Here is a 15,025-nt window from a genome sequence, read left to right on the forward strand (position 1 = left end):
AGAAGCTGTTATGCATTGGTTCTGTGGGTTCTGTGAGGTAGTGGTAACACACAAAAGACCAAATGAGGTCTACTGGTACTAACACGCTGACTACAAGCACAGGTCGGAAAAATTAGATGTATGAAAAGTAGGTTGGCAACTGTTTTTGACATTTTTACTACCAGAATACTTATTTCAAGCTGCATGAAATCGAACTTTTTCTTCACTATAACTGGTACCCTGCCGAGTCCTGCATTTCCCATTTCGTTATACAGTAGCAGGAGAATACACCACTGAAAAAAGCATCACCTATTATATCTTAGATGTTTGTCATTATAGCCCATAATTTGTTATATCCATGTTCATTATATCAAGATTCAACTGTGTTAATAATTCCAGTTCTTAGACAAGCACAAAAGTGTGAGAAGTTCATAGCACTAGTAGGATGAAGCAGTACCAGTGTTACATGGGTGGTCTCACTGGTCGTCAAAGATGCTAAAGGGGCACTGACGTGATATTTATGACTATTCATTTCTTGCATTAAATGAATGAAAGTCCTAGACCTCTAAACCCTAGCTAAAATTGTGACAAGCCTCAGAGCACTGTTAATAATTTAACAGCTTTTCTACAGCAAGTTTCGGATTCATTTCTTTAACTTTTGTTCTTTTTGTACTTTCAAATTTTGTTGTCATCTAGACTTCTACATCTTGCCGGGTTGTTTGTAGGCTGCTAATATTCATTTTGAATTAATCATTTACAAGAAGAACAACATAAAGATGTTAAAAGCGTACTGAATTTTGTATAAAACCTTCCAGTAAACTTAAATTGTGCTAAATTTGTGTTCTGCATATTGGCACATTTGTTTTCAATTTGTTTGTATTCTTACAGTATTTATAAGTTTTCACAAGAACACACCCTACTCCCCGCTTTTTCCATGCCCTTTTATTGTTCTGCAAAGGTGACAACTCTGTGAATAAGCGAAGCATAACCATGTGTAGCCAAATTCACCTGCAGAATATACTAACTTACATGATTCTGGTTGCGGTACCTGTGCAGTACTGGTTAATGGCGTTGCTGGAAAAAAACACATGAAAAAACAAGGGAATTTAAAAATGTGTGAGGCAATGCACAATACGCTACACTCAAGCCATACTTTGGTAGCACAATTAAGATTGCAGAGCCTTTCAAACTACACTGTTGCTTCTTTGTACAGCTTAGTATAGCTGTGGTGATGTTTGCTGCCATTACATTTTACAGCATTCAGTATATAACAAGGGTGAAAGATAGCCCTGCCAGAACCTACCTACCTTGTGTAAATGTGGTTGGCACATTATAGCCTTATAGCCTGCACGGCTGCTGCACCATTGAAATCCAGAATCATCATCATCTTTTGTAAAAGATTTGGCTTTGCTTAAATGCCGTTGCTTAGCCATCATTTTTTTTTCCAGCTCTAATTGGCACCTTGTTGCAGTTTATATCGGTGGAACCACTTAATTACTGCATTATTCCTTCAGGCACATGTTAGCTGCATACACATGTTATTGTGTTTGGATGCTTTGTGACTTGGTGTTTCATTATTAATTGAGTACAGCAGGAATCTATAATGAGAACAGATAGAACAAGTACTGTTTTGCAACTGCAGATGTCTGTTGATAAGAATGCATGATAATCAGTCAAGCTGGTCATGTGCCTACATAATGAACAGTTAAGCTGTACATGTGTACAAACTATACTTGGTATTTCTTTTGAATTACGTGTGCTGGGCTATAAGGATTGATTTTCATTTTTTTTGCTGGTGCTCATAGATCTCCAGGATGACACACCTGAGTTGCAGGAGAAGCTGGAAATGCTCAATAGCATCATGGACCAGGAGGTAAGACCGTTTCATTTTCTATAGATTGCTTGATCCAGCATTGCGTTCATTTGTCTATTTAGATTGTGACGCATTCTCATTGAGCATACACAATCTTTCAGTGGTTTCAATACCGGTTCATTATTTCACAAATAATGTTTAAGTAGGCCAAAAGGATGCTGCCTTTTGTTATATTTGAAAAAGAAGTGTTTAAAGCAGTTCTCTATGGAAATTTAACATTTATTGAAGCATCTTTATAGGTATTCTGTTGGAAAGGTATTTTCAAGGAGACAGTGAAAATGTTAACTCATTATCCACTGCATCAAAATGTTTTGTAGCTTGTCCGCTTTCACTTTGCATGGAAGCCTATCATGTTTCCTTACTTTTCAACAGTCATAATACGTGGTGAGTGTAATTCACACTGAATGTGTAATGGCAACATCACAGTGAGGTGGGTAACAGTTGCCTCAGTGAGAGCTGCCACATGTTCTGGCACTATTGGCTGTGCATTGGCTCAACACAGCAAGTTGTGCGAGTTGGTAGGTTAACATTTTTACGTATATGTGCAACTTGACTCGTGTCTTCCATTCCTTATCCCTCGTCTGTGTTGCACTGCGCATATACGTAAAAATGTGCACATTCATGCAGTTTCCTACAAAAATTACTGAAGGGAACTCTGGTGGTGCTTGCGTCTATGAGAGCTGTGTGTATGGTGGCTCAACCAGCATGGAATTGATGAGCAGTATGTGGATTTGCCTAAAGTTCATACTTCTGTTTTCCAACAGCTTTGTAACTTTGCGTATTGATCATGCTAAACAACATGCAGTCGACTCCTAATAATTCAACCCTTGCGGTGCTGCAAGATTTGGCTGAATTATCCGAGAGGTCGAATTAACAAACAGTGGAAAAATGCGAAGTGGCGCTATACTGAACGGATGGAACCGACTGCTGAATATAGGGCCGTGACACGGCACGAAACAAGTGGAAACGGATGGTTTCATGGGCGGGAGAGTAGGCTCAGCGACTAAAGGATAAAAAGAAGCAGTAGCGACATCTGCTGAATTTCTTGTTTCATGAAGGGTCACCGGTTGGGGTCAGTGGAGCTAGTCAAATTAACCGAAGTGGCATGCTTTCGCATTCGAACTAAATGAGTTTTCCTTGTATAGCAATGTATGGATCCTCACCGGGCCTTTCCAGTGCATTCGAATTAAGCGAAAAGTAAAATTAACCTAGATCGGATTATGGGAGTCTACTGTCATCATAATCAGCCTATATTTATGCCCACTGCAGGACGAAAGCCTCTCCCTGCGATCTCCAATTACCCCTGTCTTGCACTAGCTGATTCGAACTTGCGCCTGCAAATTTCCTAACTTCATCAGCCCGCCTAGTTTTCTGTCGTCCTCGACTGCACTTCCCTTCTCTTGGTACCCATTCTGTAACTCTAATGGTCCACCGGTTATCCATTCTACGCATTACAGGGCCTGCCCAGCTCCACTTTTTCCTCTTAATGTCAACTAGAATATCGGCTATCCCCGTTTGCTCTCTGATCCACACCACTTTCTTCCTGTCTCTTAATGTTAGGCCTAACATTTTTCGTTCCATCGTTCTTTGTGCCGTCCCTAACTTATTCTCGAGCTTCTTTGTTAACCTCCAAGTTTCTGCCCCATATGTTAGCACCGTTAGAATGAATTATTGTACACTTTTCTTTTCAACGACAGTGGTAAGCTCCCAGTCAGAATTTGGCAATGCCTGCCATATGCACTCCAACCCAATTTTATTCTTCTGTAATTTCTTTCTCATGATCAGGGTCCCCTGTGAGTAATTGACCGAGATAAACGTACTCCTTTGCAGACTCTATAGGCTGACTGGCGATCTAGAATTCTTGTTCCCTTGCCAGGCTATTGAACATTATCTTTGTCTTCTGCATAACCTTCCTACTCTTAACTTTCTCGATTAAGGTCCTCAATCATTTGTTGTAATTCGTCCGCATTGTTGCTGAATAGGACAATGTCATCTGCAAACCGAAGGTTGCTGAGGTATTCGCCGTTGATCCTCACTCCTAAGCCTTCCCAGTCTAAGAGCTGGAATACTTCTAAGCATGCAGTGAATAGCATTGGAGAGATTGTGTCTCCTTGCCTGACCCCTTTCTTGATAGGTAACTTTCTACTTTTCTTGTGGAGAACCAAGGTAGCTGTGTAATCCTTGTAGATGTTTGCTAAGATATTCACGTATGCCTCCTGTACTCCTTGATTACGCAATGCCTCTATGACTGCTGGTATCTCTACTGAATCAAATGCCTCTTCGTAATCTATGAAAGCCATATAGAGAGGTTGATTGTACTCCGCAGATTTCTCGATTACCTGATTGACGACATGAATGTGATCCATCGTAGAATATCCTTTCCTGAAGCCAGCCTGTTCTGTTGGTTGACTGAAGTCAAGTGTTGCCCTGATTCTATTGGAAATTACCTTGGTGAATATTTTATACAATACTGAGAGCAAGCTAATGAGTCTATAATTCTGAAATTCTTTAACGTTTCCCTTCTTGTGAATGAGTATAATTTTGGCGTTCTTCCAACTTTCTGGTACACTTGAAGTCGTGAGGCATTGCGTATAAAGGGCCGCAAGCTTTTCAAGCATGATATCTCCTCCATCTTTAAATAATTTGTGCATTTAAAATGCAATACAATAGACTGCAGACTACTACTACTACTGCACTCTGCAGTCTACTGTATTGCATTTTAAATGCACAAATTTTCAATGATTATGCATGCGTGCAGAGACTAATTGTCTTACTATGTTCAGAAATTTAGAAAGATAAGTGTTATAAATGATGTCACAAGAACATTTGAAGCCATAAGCATGAAGATTAGACAAAATGATTTACTAACCATCATTCCAATGGTGGCTGCATGATCACATCAGAGTTTCCTCTAGTACTTTTTAAGAAACTCAATGGCCATGCCATTTCTTGTTGTTTAGTTTGTGTTGCGTGTAAACAAAAACATAGAATTATACATTCTATGTGTATTTATTGGTGAGCTGCTCTGAGTACACAAAAATGCCACAGAGTCTGCAAGGTTGTTGGGCTTGCACTCTTTATGTGCTGCTGTAGTCTTCAGCACTAGCTGTCAGCAGATGTTGAATGTTAAGAAAGTGGCTGGTCGTTACTTTAGAAATTTCAAATTGAGGAACTCGTTCCAAATTGCTTTTCCTTCGTTTATAGAAGTATTGCATTTCTGAATCAATAGTTTGAGTGTATTCTTCTCTGCTATCATAAGAGAGTGATACACCATGTTCTTAGCTGTGTCTTTCTATAGTGCACCAACACGTTTTAATTTTGGTTCGTTATGTGGGACACTGTCTATTTCTCTTATCAGGCATTTGTTGCTTGTATGCGTTTAAGTAGGGGTGTGTGAATATCATATTTTTAATTTCAAGGCAAATTTCAATAATGAAAAGAAAGTGAGAATCGAATTAAGTATTTTTCGAATACAAATACTATTGGTTTTGCAAAAATGCAACCTCTTTCACCAACCAAAGGCATGGAAAAAAGGCAAGTTTATTGAACCGCAAATAACGTACAGCAAAATTATGCTTTGTGGTCAACGAAATTCTCTAGTACAACACTTCTGCATGGCAGTATCATAACTGCAGTTATTTAGGGGATCTGCAACACCCTGCTGCATGTCCTAATTCCTTCCGATGCCGAAACGCACTGCTCACTGGACACACTATCAGCAGGGTATCTCTTTGTAAGCTGAGCCAACACTGGGTACCATGCTCATACCACCATTCACATGAATCTTCTTTCTGGTCCAAAGTTTCATCATGCACATATCTTTCAACCTGTGCTTGAAGGAGCGAAAATTGCTGCTACATGCAAGTGAAAATTGCTGCTGGATGATGTGCTTTACAATGTCTTTCTACAGTGATGACATGGAAGGTGCCTCTTCAGAAGCTTTCGTTGTTGAGGACATATCTGGGTTCCTTGTGTTGAAATTTTCCTTGCTTCTTCTAAGCCAGGTTTTTAATTCAGTTTGCCATTGAGGTATCCTGGTGGTACTCAACTACTTTAGAATGAGGGTCTAAAAACACTGCTAAGCTTGCTACTTGATCAAATTTGTAGTTTGGAAACCATGTAATTAGGCATTTAGCTAGATTAGCAGCAGACAGAGGTTTCCACTTGGCGGCTGATGTTGTCCAGATGCATGAAGAGGCAGCACAGTGTGTGTACTTGAGCTGATAGTGTTAGCTATCAGCACCAGCAGGGGCCCCTTGACAGTGCCCCTTTCTTACTTTCAATATTCTTTCCTGCAAGAAAAATATGCGTCACCGCAATACATTTTGTATGCTTCGCTGCATAACACGACTGTACTTTGGCAAAGCTGGCCTAAAGAACCAACAACATCACTTTTTGAGGTTTGAATATTTCGAATAGCAAAATTGCCTTTTGAACCAAATCAAATACTATCAATTCGAATCGAATATTCAATGCTTCGATGTTTCGAATGTTCGCACACTGCTACTTTTAAACTAGTAATTGCTTAAGGAGTTTGTTTAATATCAGTGTTCTGCTAACATTTGTAGAGAAAATGAGTAAGCCTAAAGTCTTTAGAGGTGGTTTAATACATGAGTATTGTCTTCCTCCCATAAAAATAAAATTAAAAAAATGAAAGAAGTGTGTAAAGTTGGCAATGTTTTTTGTTTATGCAGCTCCTACACTTCTTTTTATGGCATTTCATGTTTTACAGTGAAACTGTCTATGGCTAGGATTCTATGCATTTTTGTGTCCGTCAACCGATCTGCGTGGGCAAAAACTCAGCTCCCGAACTTGAGGCAAAATCGCTTCATTGTATGCAAAAGCTTATACGTGTCATCACTTGGATATGCATTTTTAGTAGCTTTTAGCTACTAAAAAGCTACTAGTAGCTTTTAGTAATAGGCACCATTTTCAACATCAGTAGACTCGGGTAGATAATAAGGGTGTCGCAAAGATTTGCTGCTGTGCGACCTACGTTGGCCATGTGTACGCTTGCACTGCCTTCTCTTCGTCGTCATCGTCATTTCAAGCACTTGTGTGCCTAGTTTCCTTACGCTCTCCCGGCGGGGCGATCCCGTCGCGCGTGTCTTAATTTCTTCTGGCTCCCTGAGGCAGTGGTAGTCTTCCACGCGAATGTATGCCGCCAATCAAGACCGCCGATAAAAATAAAAGTGTGTGTATCTTTCTTTGGGATGACCGCCATCGCCGCTCAAAAGAAATAAAATTTGCTCATACCTTTGATCTAAATTCTGTGCCACCTCTATGTCATGTGCTAAACTGCTTCGCTGGTAATCCGCTTTCACAGCAGTGGAATGGTACGTGATTTTTTTTTCTTTTGTTCTTTCTTTTCTCATGTCTTGCATTTATAGTTGCTCCTTCGAAACATTCATGACATTGCCATTTTCATGCGTGAAATTTTGTGATTTCCAGGTGACTTCATATCGGGAACAGCAGAAGAGACCACTTCATACGTTAAACTGTAAGTCACCTTAGTGGGTACAATACAAATATGGAATGAAAAGGCAGGCGTTATGAATGCTTGTTCTTGCACTGTTACTTACAGTAGCAAACTCCTGTTATGATAGAATCACTTCACTTGAAATACCAGTTTATTTGAAGTTGTGCATGGCTCCAATTGCACTGTGCACATTTTATGTGTGGTTATTCAAAGCACAATGCACCAGGCTGCACTTAGTACAAAGTGCGCAATGAGAAATCTAAACAGAAATGCTTGTGGCAGCTTAAACGGTGAACCTCTTTTTTGTATCAACCTCGAGAGGTGAAGAGCACTGTGAAGACCACTCTGCTCTGTTGTGGCAGCTGCTTGTGGCTATCACTTGATGGTAACCAACAGACAAGGCGGCTGTTATGGACATCAAGATTTCACCACTTTTATGTTGCTGCTCGCAAGCATGGCTTTGTTTCAGTACATCTATGTTTTACAAGCCATGCTGCTGGAGTATGCTTCCCATGTTACAATGACTCGTTCAGGGCCAAACGGCTTTTGATGAAATAAGGGTTGAAAAGTAGTAGGGCAGGTATACACACGACAAGCTTCGCTTACCCCCATTTTCTCAACAGGGGAAGGGCTGATGATTTTTTTTTTTTTTTTACCAATTAAGCACATTCACAGAAATCCTGCTCTTTCGGCACCAACATTCAGTACATCGCCAAACTGCAGTCGTATGATACGTTTTCCAGTCACAAGATCCCATGTGAACAGGAAAAGGCGCGAGGCACGCATGATCCAGAATAGTAGGCAACTTCCATGGCAGCTTGCCCGCAGTACTTGCCCGCCTGTGTCACGGGAAAATGCCAGCATGCACTTATGATATCCTCGACAAATTGAACCCGTGCACATAGAGGCACCATTTCATCCAATCATCATCACAGCAAGGCAACTTGGTGCACATCGGTGTGATCTGTCGAATTTGCCATTAGTTTCCTCTTTCGGTACCAGCAAATCTCCTTGTGGGTCATCGCAAGTCAGTTTACAGTTATTATCGCCAACCCTATTGTAATAAGCACCTTCACGTGTCTGTTTCACACCACGTATGGTGTGGTGCCGTTGGAAGCGTACTGCATGCTTTTAATAGACAACCCAAGCCACACTGTTCATAGCTGCAGGCAGCATGAAATGAGCATCATGTTTCGCTCTAGCGGCCTCATATTCCGCTGTCGCCCACCAGCTCGATTTTGTTTGGCTTCCCCTCGCTGTCTTAGAAACACTACGTAATGGGAAAATGACAAAGCGTATCTTGAGCTGCTTGCTCCACCACTCAATCTCAATGCATGTCGGACCCTCGTGCCGCAATGATTTTCGCCGAGTGATCACATCAAATTTTCCTACCAAAATGTCCTGCCCAAAGAAGCTGCTGACACAGGCCTAATTTGAGGATTGTAAACGTAAGCTTGCCGAAGCTGCAAAAATGACAAGGCGTGTATCAGGTCCCACCAGCTCGGCGTACACTGGTGTCTCGTGCTGCAACGATTCTGCAACACTTCACATCATGTAAGTGACAACTACAGTCGAGTCTGCCAAATTTTTTGAGTGACTTTGGGTCTTATGTTTTCTTGGTTAGCACATTTTTTCTCGCGTTTTTTTTCCACAATGTATTAATGAATACCTACCGTATATTCCTGCGTTATCGACAGAGTGCACAGAGGATTATCAGTCTCTTTATTTGTATCCACAGTTGGTGGCATTTTGATGGGAAGATTGTTGGCTTATTTGTTGGTGCTTTTATGCCATTTTATTTCCTGGCACCTAGCCTGTGGCTTGGATAATTCTGCTTTCCGCTTGCTCCGTCTTTTGTAGGAAGCTACTGCCGCTGCATGTGTGCACTGCACATGTGAGGTTGTCTGTGCTTCATGCTTACGTTGTTGCTCTTGCACTACCCGAAAAGCATGCAGGTGTTATTGACTGCAACCTTCTATTCATGATTCATGGGAGAACCTTAGAAGTTTTCCACTACACAAACTTACTTGTGGTGCAACGTTTGAGTGCGGCTACACCTTTGAACAACATGATAGCATGGTGCATCAAGGTGTACCACATATTGTATTCATCTTCTGCAGTTGATTGTTAGAGGGAAGACTGCAGACTAAGCACCAATGAAACTCTTATCCCGGCACCCTGCGACTTGTCTTATCACACTCTGCATACATGTTCGTGCAATGTATGTAAACAACTTAGGGAATCACGCGTGGGCTCTATGCTTTGTACAAACTGTGCGCATTTTTGCAGCAAAATTTCGTTGCTCCTGTACCACCTAAAACATATGTGGGCAATATCACATGAAAAATCCTGTTCACATTTTGCGTGAAATCTAGTAGTTCTTTTTAACTGTGCAATCTTACTTGTGGACATCATGCGTGGCTGTATCCTAGAAGCAAGGTGTGAGGCCGTGCTAGGTGGTGTTATATATTGATATGGCCAGCGCAAAAAACAGACACGGAACACAAAAAAAGAGAAGTGACAAGGACTAGCGCTGACTCGCAACTCGCGTTTAGTACAAAGAAACATGAATTTATAATCTCAATAACTTGCTTCTTGATAACTTGCAAAAGTTTATGCGGTTGTGATCACGTGTGTGAGGTTATATATTCATGTTTTTTTGTAATAAACGCCAGTAGGAAGTCGGCAATAGTCCTTGTTATTTCTCTTCTTGTGTTCCGTGTCTGTTTTTTGCACTGGTCATATCAATATGTATCCTACAGTCGCTTCCTTTTGTAACAGCGTGTTGCAGTGAACCACATTCCAGCCGCCCTAGCTTCGCTAGAGCATTACTTGTGACAGCGAATTATAGTTAGTGTTCACATTGGTTGACATCATCTTGTCTCAAGCCTTCTTTGTCTCCAATCATGCAATCAGAAAAAAAGGAAGAGAAAAGAAAAAAAAAGTATGCAAAGGTGTGTATTGAAATCTTGAAGGCAACAGCTTTGCTGAGTTCACGCTGGCTTTTACTATAATACCACACTGCAGCAAATACAAAGGCTACACCAAGGCATGTAGGCTCTGCACCTTGCTAGTGTCAGTTTGTCAATGTGCACCTGAAACACATACATTAGCAGCACTGTGGGGAAGAGACCTGAACTAACTATTGCAAGCGCTTTCAGTTTTATGTGAAGAGCCATGGTTTTTCTTATTCATTGTTTACAACTTTGAACAACCATTTTTGCCAAGTAACTTCAGAAACCCTGGCCATGTCTGTATATTTATCCTTCATCTGCACCTGCATCTTCATGACATGGCACTCTGTAGCTTGTCTGTAGACCTTTCTAGCAAACAAAGACAGCACCACTTTTCGTGACTGTTCCCCCAGTGTACAAAGCGAATGTGCTGCCACTTTTACAGTGCTTTTGAGAGGGCGCTAACATGGGTTCACAACAGTCTAGAAGGCATTATGGCAACATCCAGGGAGTTCTTGTTAGAAAGGTCTATGTGAAGTTGGCTGATACGGGCCAGATAAACCCAAGAAAGCAGAATTTTCTTCCTGTTGTGGCTTTGTACTGCTGACATGTTGCTTTCTGGCATTTTCATGTAATTGCAGCGGGTGTCTCGGAGGACAGTGACTACACAAGTGATGTGGGCTACCCGGTGTCTGCACAGCAGTCCCAACAGCAACACCCAAGTGCCTCGATGCACCATGCCAACAGCTCAGCATCGCAATATGGGGCCCAGAATTTGGCCCGCGGAGGAACCTCACAGCTGCCCACCACGTATGCTGACTCCAGTGTTGACTGCTACCAGGAGCCTCTCTACTACAACAGCCGCCCCCCACAGAGAACCAGGGATTATGATCGAGAACCATCTAGGTGAGCACAGCAGTGGATGTGTTCTTGTTGTGTTACAGTTGCTCAAATTCAGTTATTTTTTTCAGTGTCAACTAGGCAATCTTGTGGAACAGTCCATAAAAAATTATTTTGCAGGATATGGTCTGAAATATTACTTCAAGTTGTTTTTGTAGTATGATATTGTAATCATTCAGGCTATTATCACATTCTGTGTATCAGCTGTGCTATTGGGTCGCCATGATTTTGCATTTAGGCAGTCATGTTCTTATGTAGGCCTCGGCCAAAGTGTCTTGTTGGCACACATTGTAAGCAGATTTTTATATGCAATACCACTTGTTTACTCCATCAGACAAGTCCTACATGTTGTGGGAACTTGTGACAAGAATGAGAAAGTGCATCCTTGTTGCATTTTTATGGCTCATTTTTAATGCAAACAAGCAACAAGGACGCATTTGTGTGAGCTGGCTGCGACTATAATGGCTGCTTGTTTTATAGTAATATGCAGCTAAATGTAGCACTTGTGTTCGTCCTTTCTTACTCTCATCTTTGTTCCTTGCTAACAACAAAAGCAGTTATCAATCCATTCCAGTTGGCTGAGTTGCAATGCTTCTGATTTTAAGGTAGCGCTATTGAAAGGCCATAGTCTCCATCCACCGTGAGTCTTTAAAACCATTTTAAAGGTCTTGGATGCAGAAGGGCAAAATGGTTTGACTCAGTAATAGATTTGCCTATGGAAATTAGCATCAAGTTTAAGTTTCAATAAACCCTGTAATTTGCAAAAAAATGTTTAATGATTTAATGAATTACATATATCTTTTGTTTGCAGTGGCACCAATCTGCATCTTGGCCTGTTTGTCTGCTCATGTGAGGTCTAATGAGAGAATGAGGAGAATGATCTTATTTTCTTCCCTCATGTTGTCATCCACATTTCTTTCAATGTACATACTCTAAACAAAATTAATAGATTCCAGTGATTCCTGTAGCACTGAAATCATACTACGAGAGCAGTAGGCTCTCTCGGTGGACACCGTTCTCAAGAAGACCACCCCTTCCTTGCAATGCATGCAGTGTCCTGGTCTGCTTCAGTTATTCCATTACCCACCGTCATAGCTTTGTGGCTGTGGTGTTGCGCTGTTGAGCTCATGGCCATGGGTATGATCCTGGCCACAGCAGCTGCATTTCGATGGGGGTAAAGTGTAAAAACGCTTGTGCACTTAGATGTAGGTGCACATTAAAGAAACCCAAATGGTCAAAATTAATCCAGAATCCACATGATTCTCACATACCTCTCAAACGCCGACGAGTTTGTTTGCATCACGTTTGCATCTCTGTTCAGTGGCGGCCTATCATTTATATCATTTAGGATTGTGGCGAATTTCATTCTTGGCATTACGGTGGGGGCATATGCTGAAAGTCATGGCTGATCGCTTTCTTTCTTTTGCAGTTGGCGTGCAGGCTTCATTCTTTCAAAACACGATATAGAGTGCTTCAATTCATATGCAAAAGTGTGCAGTGAAGTTCTCGGAACTTTGTTCAGAGCCCAGAAAAAAAAGCCACGTGAAAGATAACATCATGGAAACAACTTAACTATATGTTTCTGAGAATGTTCTGCAACTTTTCCAATACGATTTATGTCCTGAAACAAATATTTAAAATTTTGCTGAATGAAACATAATTAGCTACCTAATCCCACTTTAAATCAAGGCAACTAAGAACAATTTGCAGTTGGTATCATTTGTCTAAAATGTACCACTCTATATTTAAGGTTTGGTTCTAGTTACGGGTAAGACCCGGCATATATATATACAGGTATTTTGTCGTGATTTATTGTTTGATTGCACAGAACAGAACTGCACTCAATAGCGCTACTTTGAAGGTGAAAACACCATACTCTACAAGCCAGTTTGCATGGGCTTGAATTGTTTACAGCGTGAGAAATCCAGTGATGACGGTAGGTGCAGTGTTATTTTTATTCACACTGCAAGAGTGAAGCTGAAGGTGAGGAGGTAGCTTGATGACAATACAATAGCGATGACATGTAGATAATGGTGGGGAATGTTTTAGATTGACAAAGAATTTACAGTATCAGTAATGCAAGAAAGTTGCATGATTTCTCAAATCAATGTTGCACCTCTAGTTCTCTTCTAATCTGCATAACTGTGTGTGCATTTACGCGTGTGTACATGCAAGCACTTATGCTCATTCAAGGAAAAAGAACTGGGCAGCATATAAGAAAGAAAGAAAGAAAGAAAAAAAGAAAGAAAGGAGATGAAAGAAGGTTAATGCCTGCAGGGTGCATAGGGCAGCTCATGTTATGCCTAATTTGTTGGTTTATGGTTTGCTCCTCCTGCAAAAAAATTAAGTGCAGTAATATCTTCTGGTGTGAAACACATGCAACTTGGTCCCTGCCAAACATGATGGGAGCCTGCCAAATGCAGGCACTCGATCCCACATTGCAACACTTTTCATATAAGAGTTTGTAGAGCCACTTTACCACAACATTGTGATCTGCAATGGTAAATAGATTTCTGAAATTATCCTTTCTAAAGCTTTTCCGAACTCCATTCGTTTCTAACGTTTTTAGCGTTTGTTGTTGACCTAAACTGAACAAGAACAGAGACATTGTGTCCTCCCTGGCTGACATATGTCTTGACTAGGCACTTTTTCACTGCTTTTGAAAGAGGCATGGCACTTCAAGAGCCCCTGTGAAGTTCATCTTCCATTTCATTCATGCATGCTCCACTTCTTGTTGCAGGAAGGAAAGTCGGCGCAGCTACGATGACTCTCCTCGCAGCTCGGTTCGCTATGACGACCGCGAAGATGGCCGGCGTCGCCAAGGCTGGGGTGCTGGGCCTGAATCACCTGCCTATCCCAAGCGGCACCTGGCCCAGCGGCCAAGCTTGGAGCGCCAGGCCAGCTTTGAGAGGCACGGCTACGATGACCCTTACGACTACCCAGGTAAAATTTGGACCTGCTAGCCATTGCTCAGCAGCTGTGGCACTTGGCTGCTGAGCAGAAACTTGCACATTTTATGATAAGTTGGGGTGGCCACCTTTAATGTGTGCCAGAATCTTGGAAAGTGAGACAACACTTTTGTGTATTGATATTCTTTCTTGCACACTCTAGGGAGAACCATGCTTCTGAAAACATACTTGTACACGTTACGAAATAATGTAACCAATTACAATTACAATCGCTTTATTCAAAAACGTAATTCATTACAGTTAGCAATTACTGCTTTATGAAAAATTGAGGAATTACTCAAAACGAATCGATTACGTTTGTTACTTTCCCCCGAACATTTTTTACCATATTTACTTGCATAATGAACGCACTCGTGTATTGAACGCAACCTGCACTTTTTCTTTCAGAAAGTTTGTTTTTTCTTTTTCTCACATAGTGATCTGACTCCAAACTTGCTGCCATAAAGTAGGAGACACATGGTACACTGTGGCATCCGATAATGGCATCTGAGGCATTTTGCCATGCTGTAGCGCCGGATCGGATGCTCATTGTGCGACAAAAGTAGAAGGCACATGGTACGATTGGGCGTCCGATACGGTGTCTGACAAAAGTAGGAGACAGTACGATTCGGCGTGTGATACAGCCTATGACACGCCGGTACAGCATCTGGATCTGAAGTGTTTCACCCTGCTGTAGCACCAGATCGGATGCTCGGCGTGCACCAAAAGTAGAAGAGACACGGTATAATTCGGCGTCCGATACGCTGACGTGCTGGAACCGAAGCGTCTTACCGTGCCATAAAACCAGATCAGATGCCTGCGCATACCAGGCATTGGATCCAGTGCTACAGCAAGGCAAGATATCTTGCATCTGTCTACCCTTGTGGCACGT

At 41.5% G+C, this 15,025-nt stretch overlaps 1 protein-coding gene across 4 annotated transcripts in view; it reads left to right on the top strand.

Annotated features, from left to right (window-relative positions):
* The window catches only part of LOC119443015 (protein unc-13 homolog B-like), a 353,237-nt gene that overhangs the window by 24,537 nt on the left and 313,675 nt on the right, over positions 1 to 15,025 (top strand). For all 4 annotated transcript variants that reach the window (XM_049662517.1, XM_049662516.1, XM_049662519.1 and 1 more), the window contains exons 6-9: positions 1,785 to 1,852; positions 7,304 to 7,352; positions 10,927 to 11,191; positions 13,926 to 14,128. In XM_049662517.1, coding sequence (XP_049518474.1) covers positions 1,785 to 1,852; positions 7,304 to 7,352; positions 10,927 to 11,191; positions 13,926 to 14,128 — 585 coding nt within the window. The remainder of the gene's footprint in view (positions 1 to 1,784; positions 1,853 to 7,303; positions 7,353 to 10,926; positions 11,192 to 13,925; positions 14,129 to 15,025) is intronic.

The sequence above is a fragment of the Dermacentor silvarum genome, chromosome 2 (assembly GCF_013339745.2).
Source record: "Dermacentor silvarum isolate Dsil-2018 chromosome 2, BIME_Dsil_1.4, whole genome shotgun sequence".
Lineage (NCBI taxonomy): Eukaryota > Metazoa > Arthropoda > Arachnida > Ixodida > Ixodidae > Dermacentor > Dermacentor silvarum.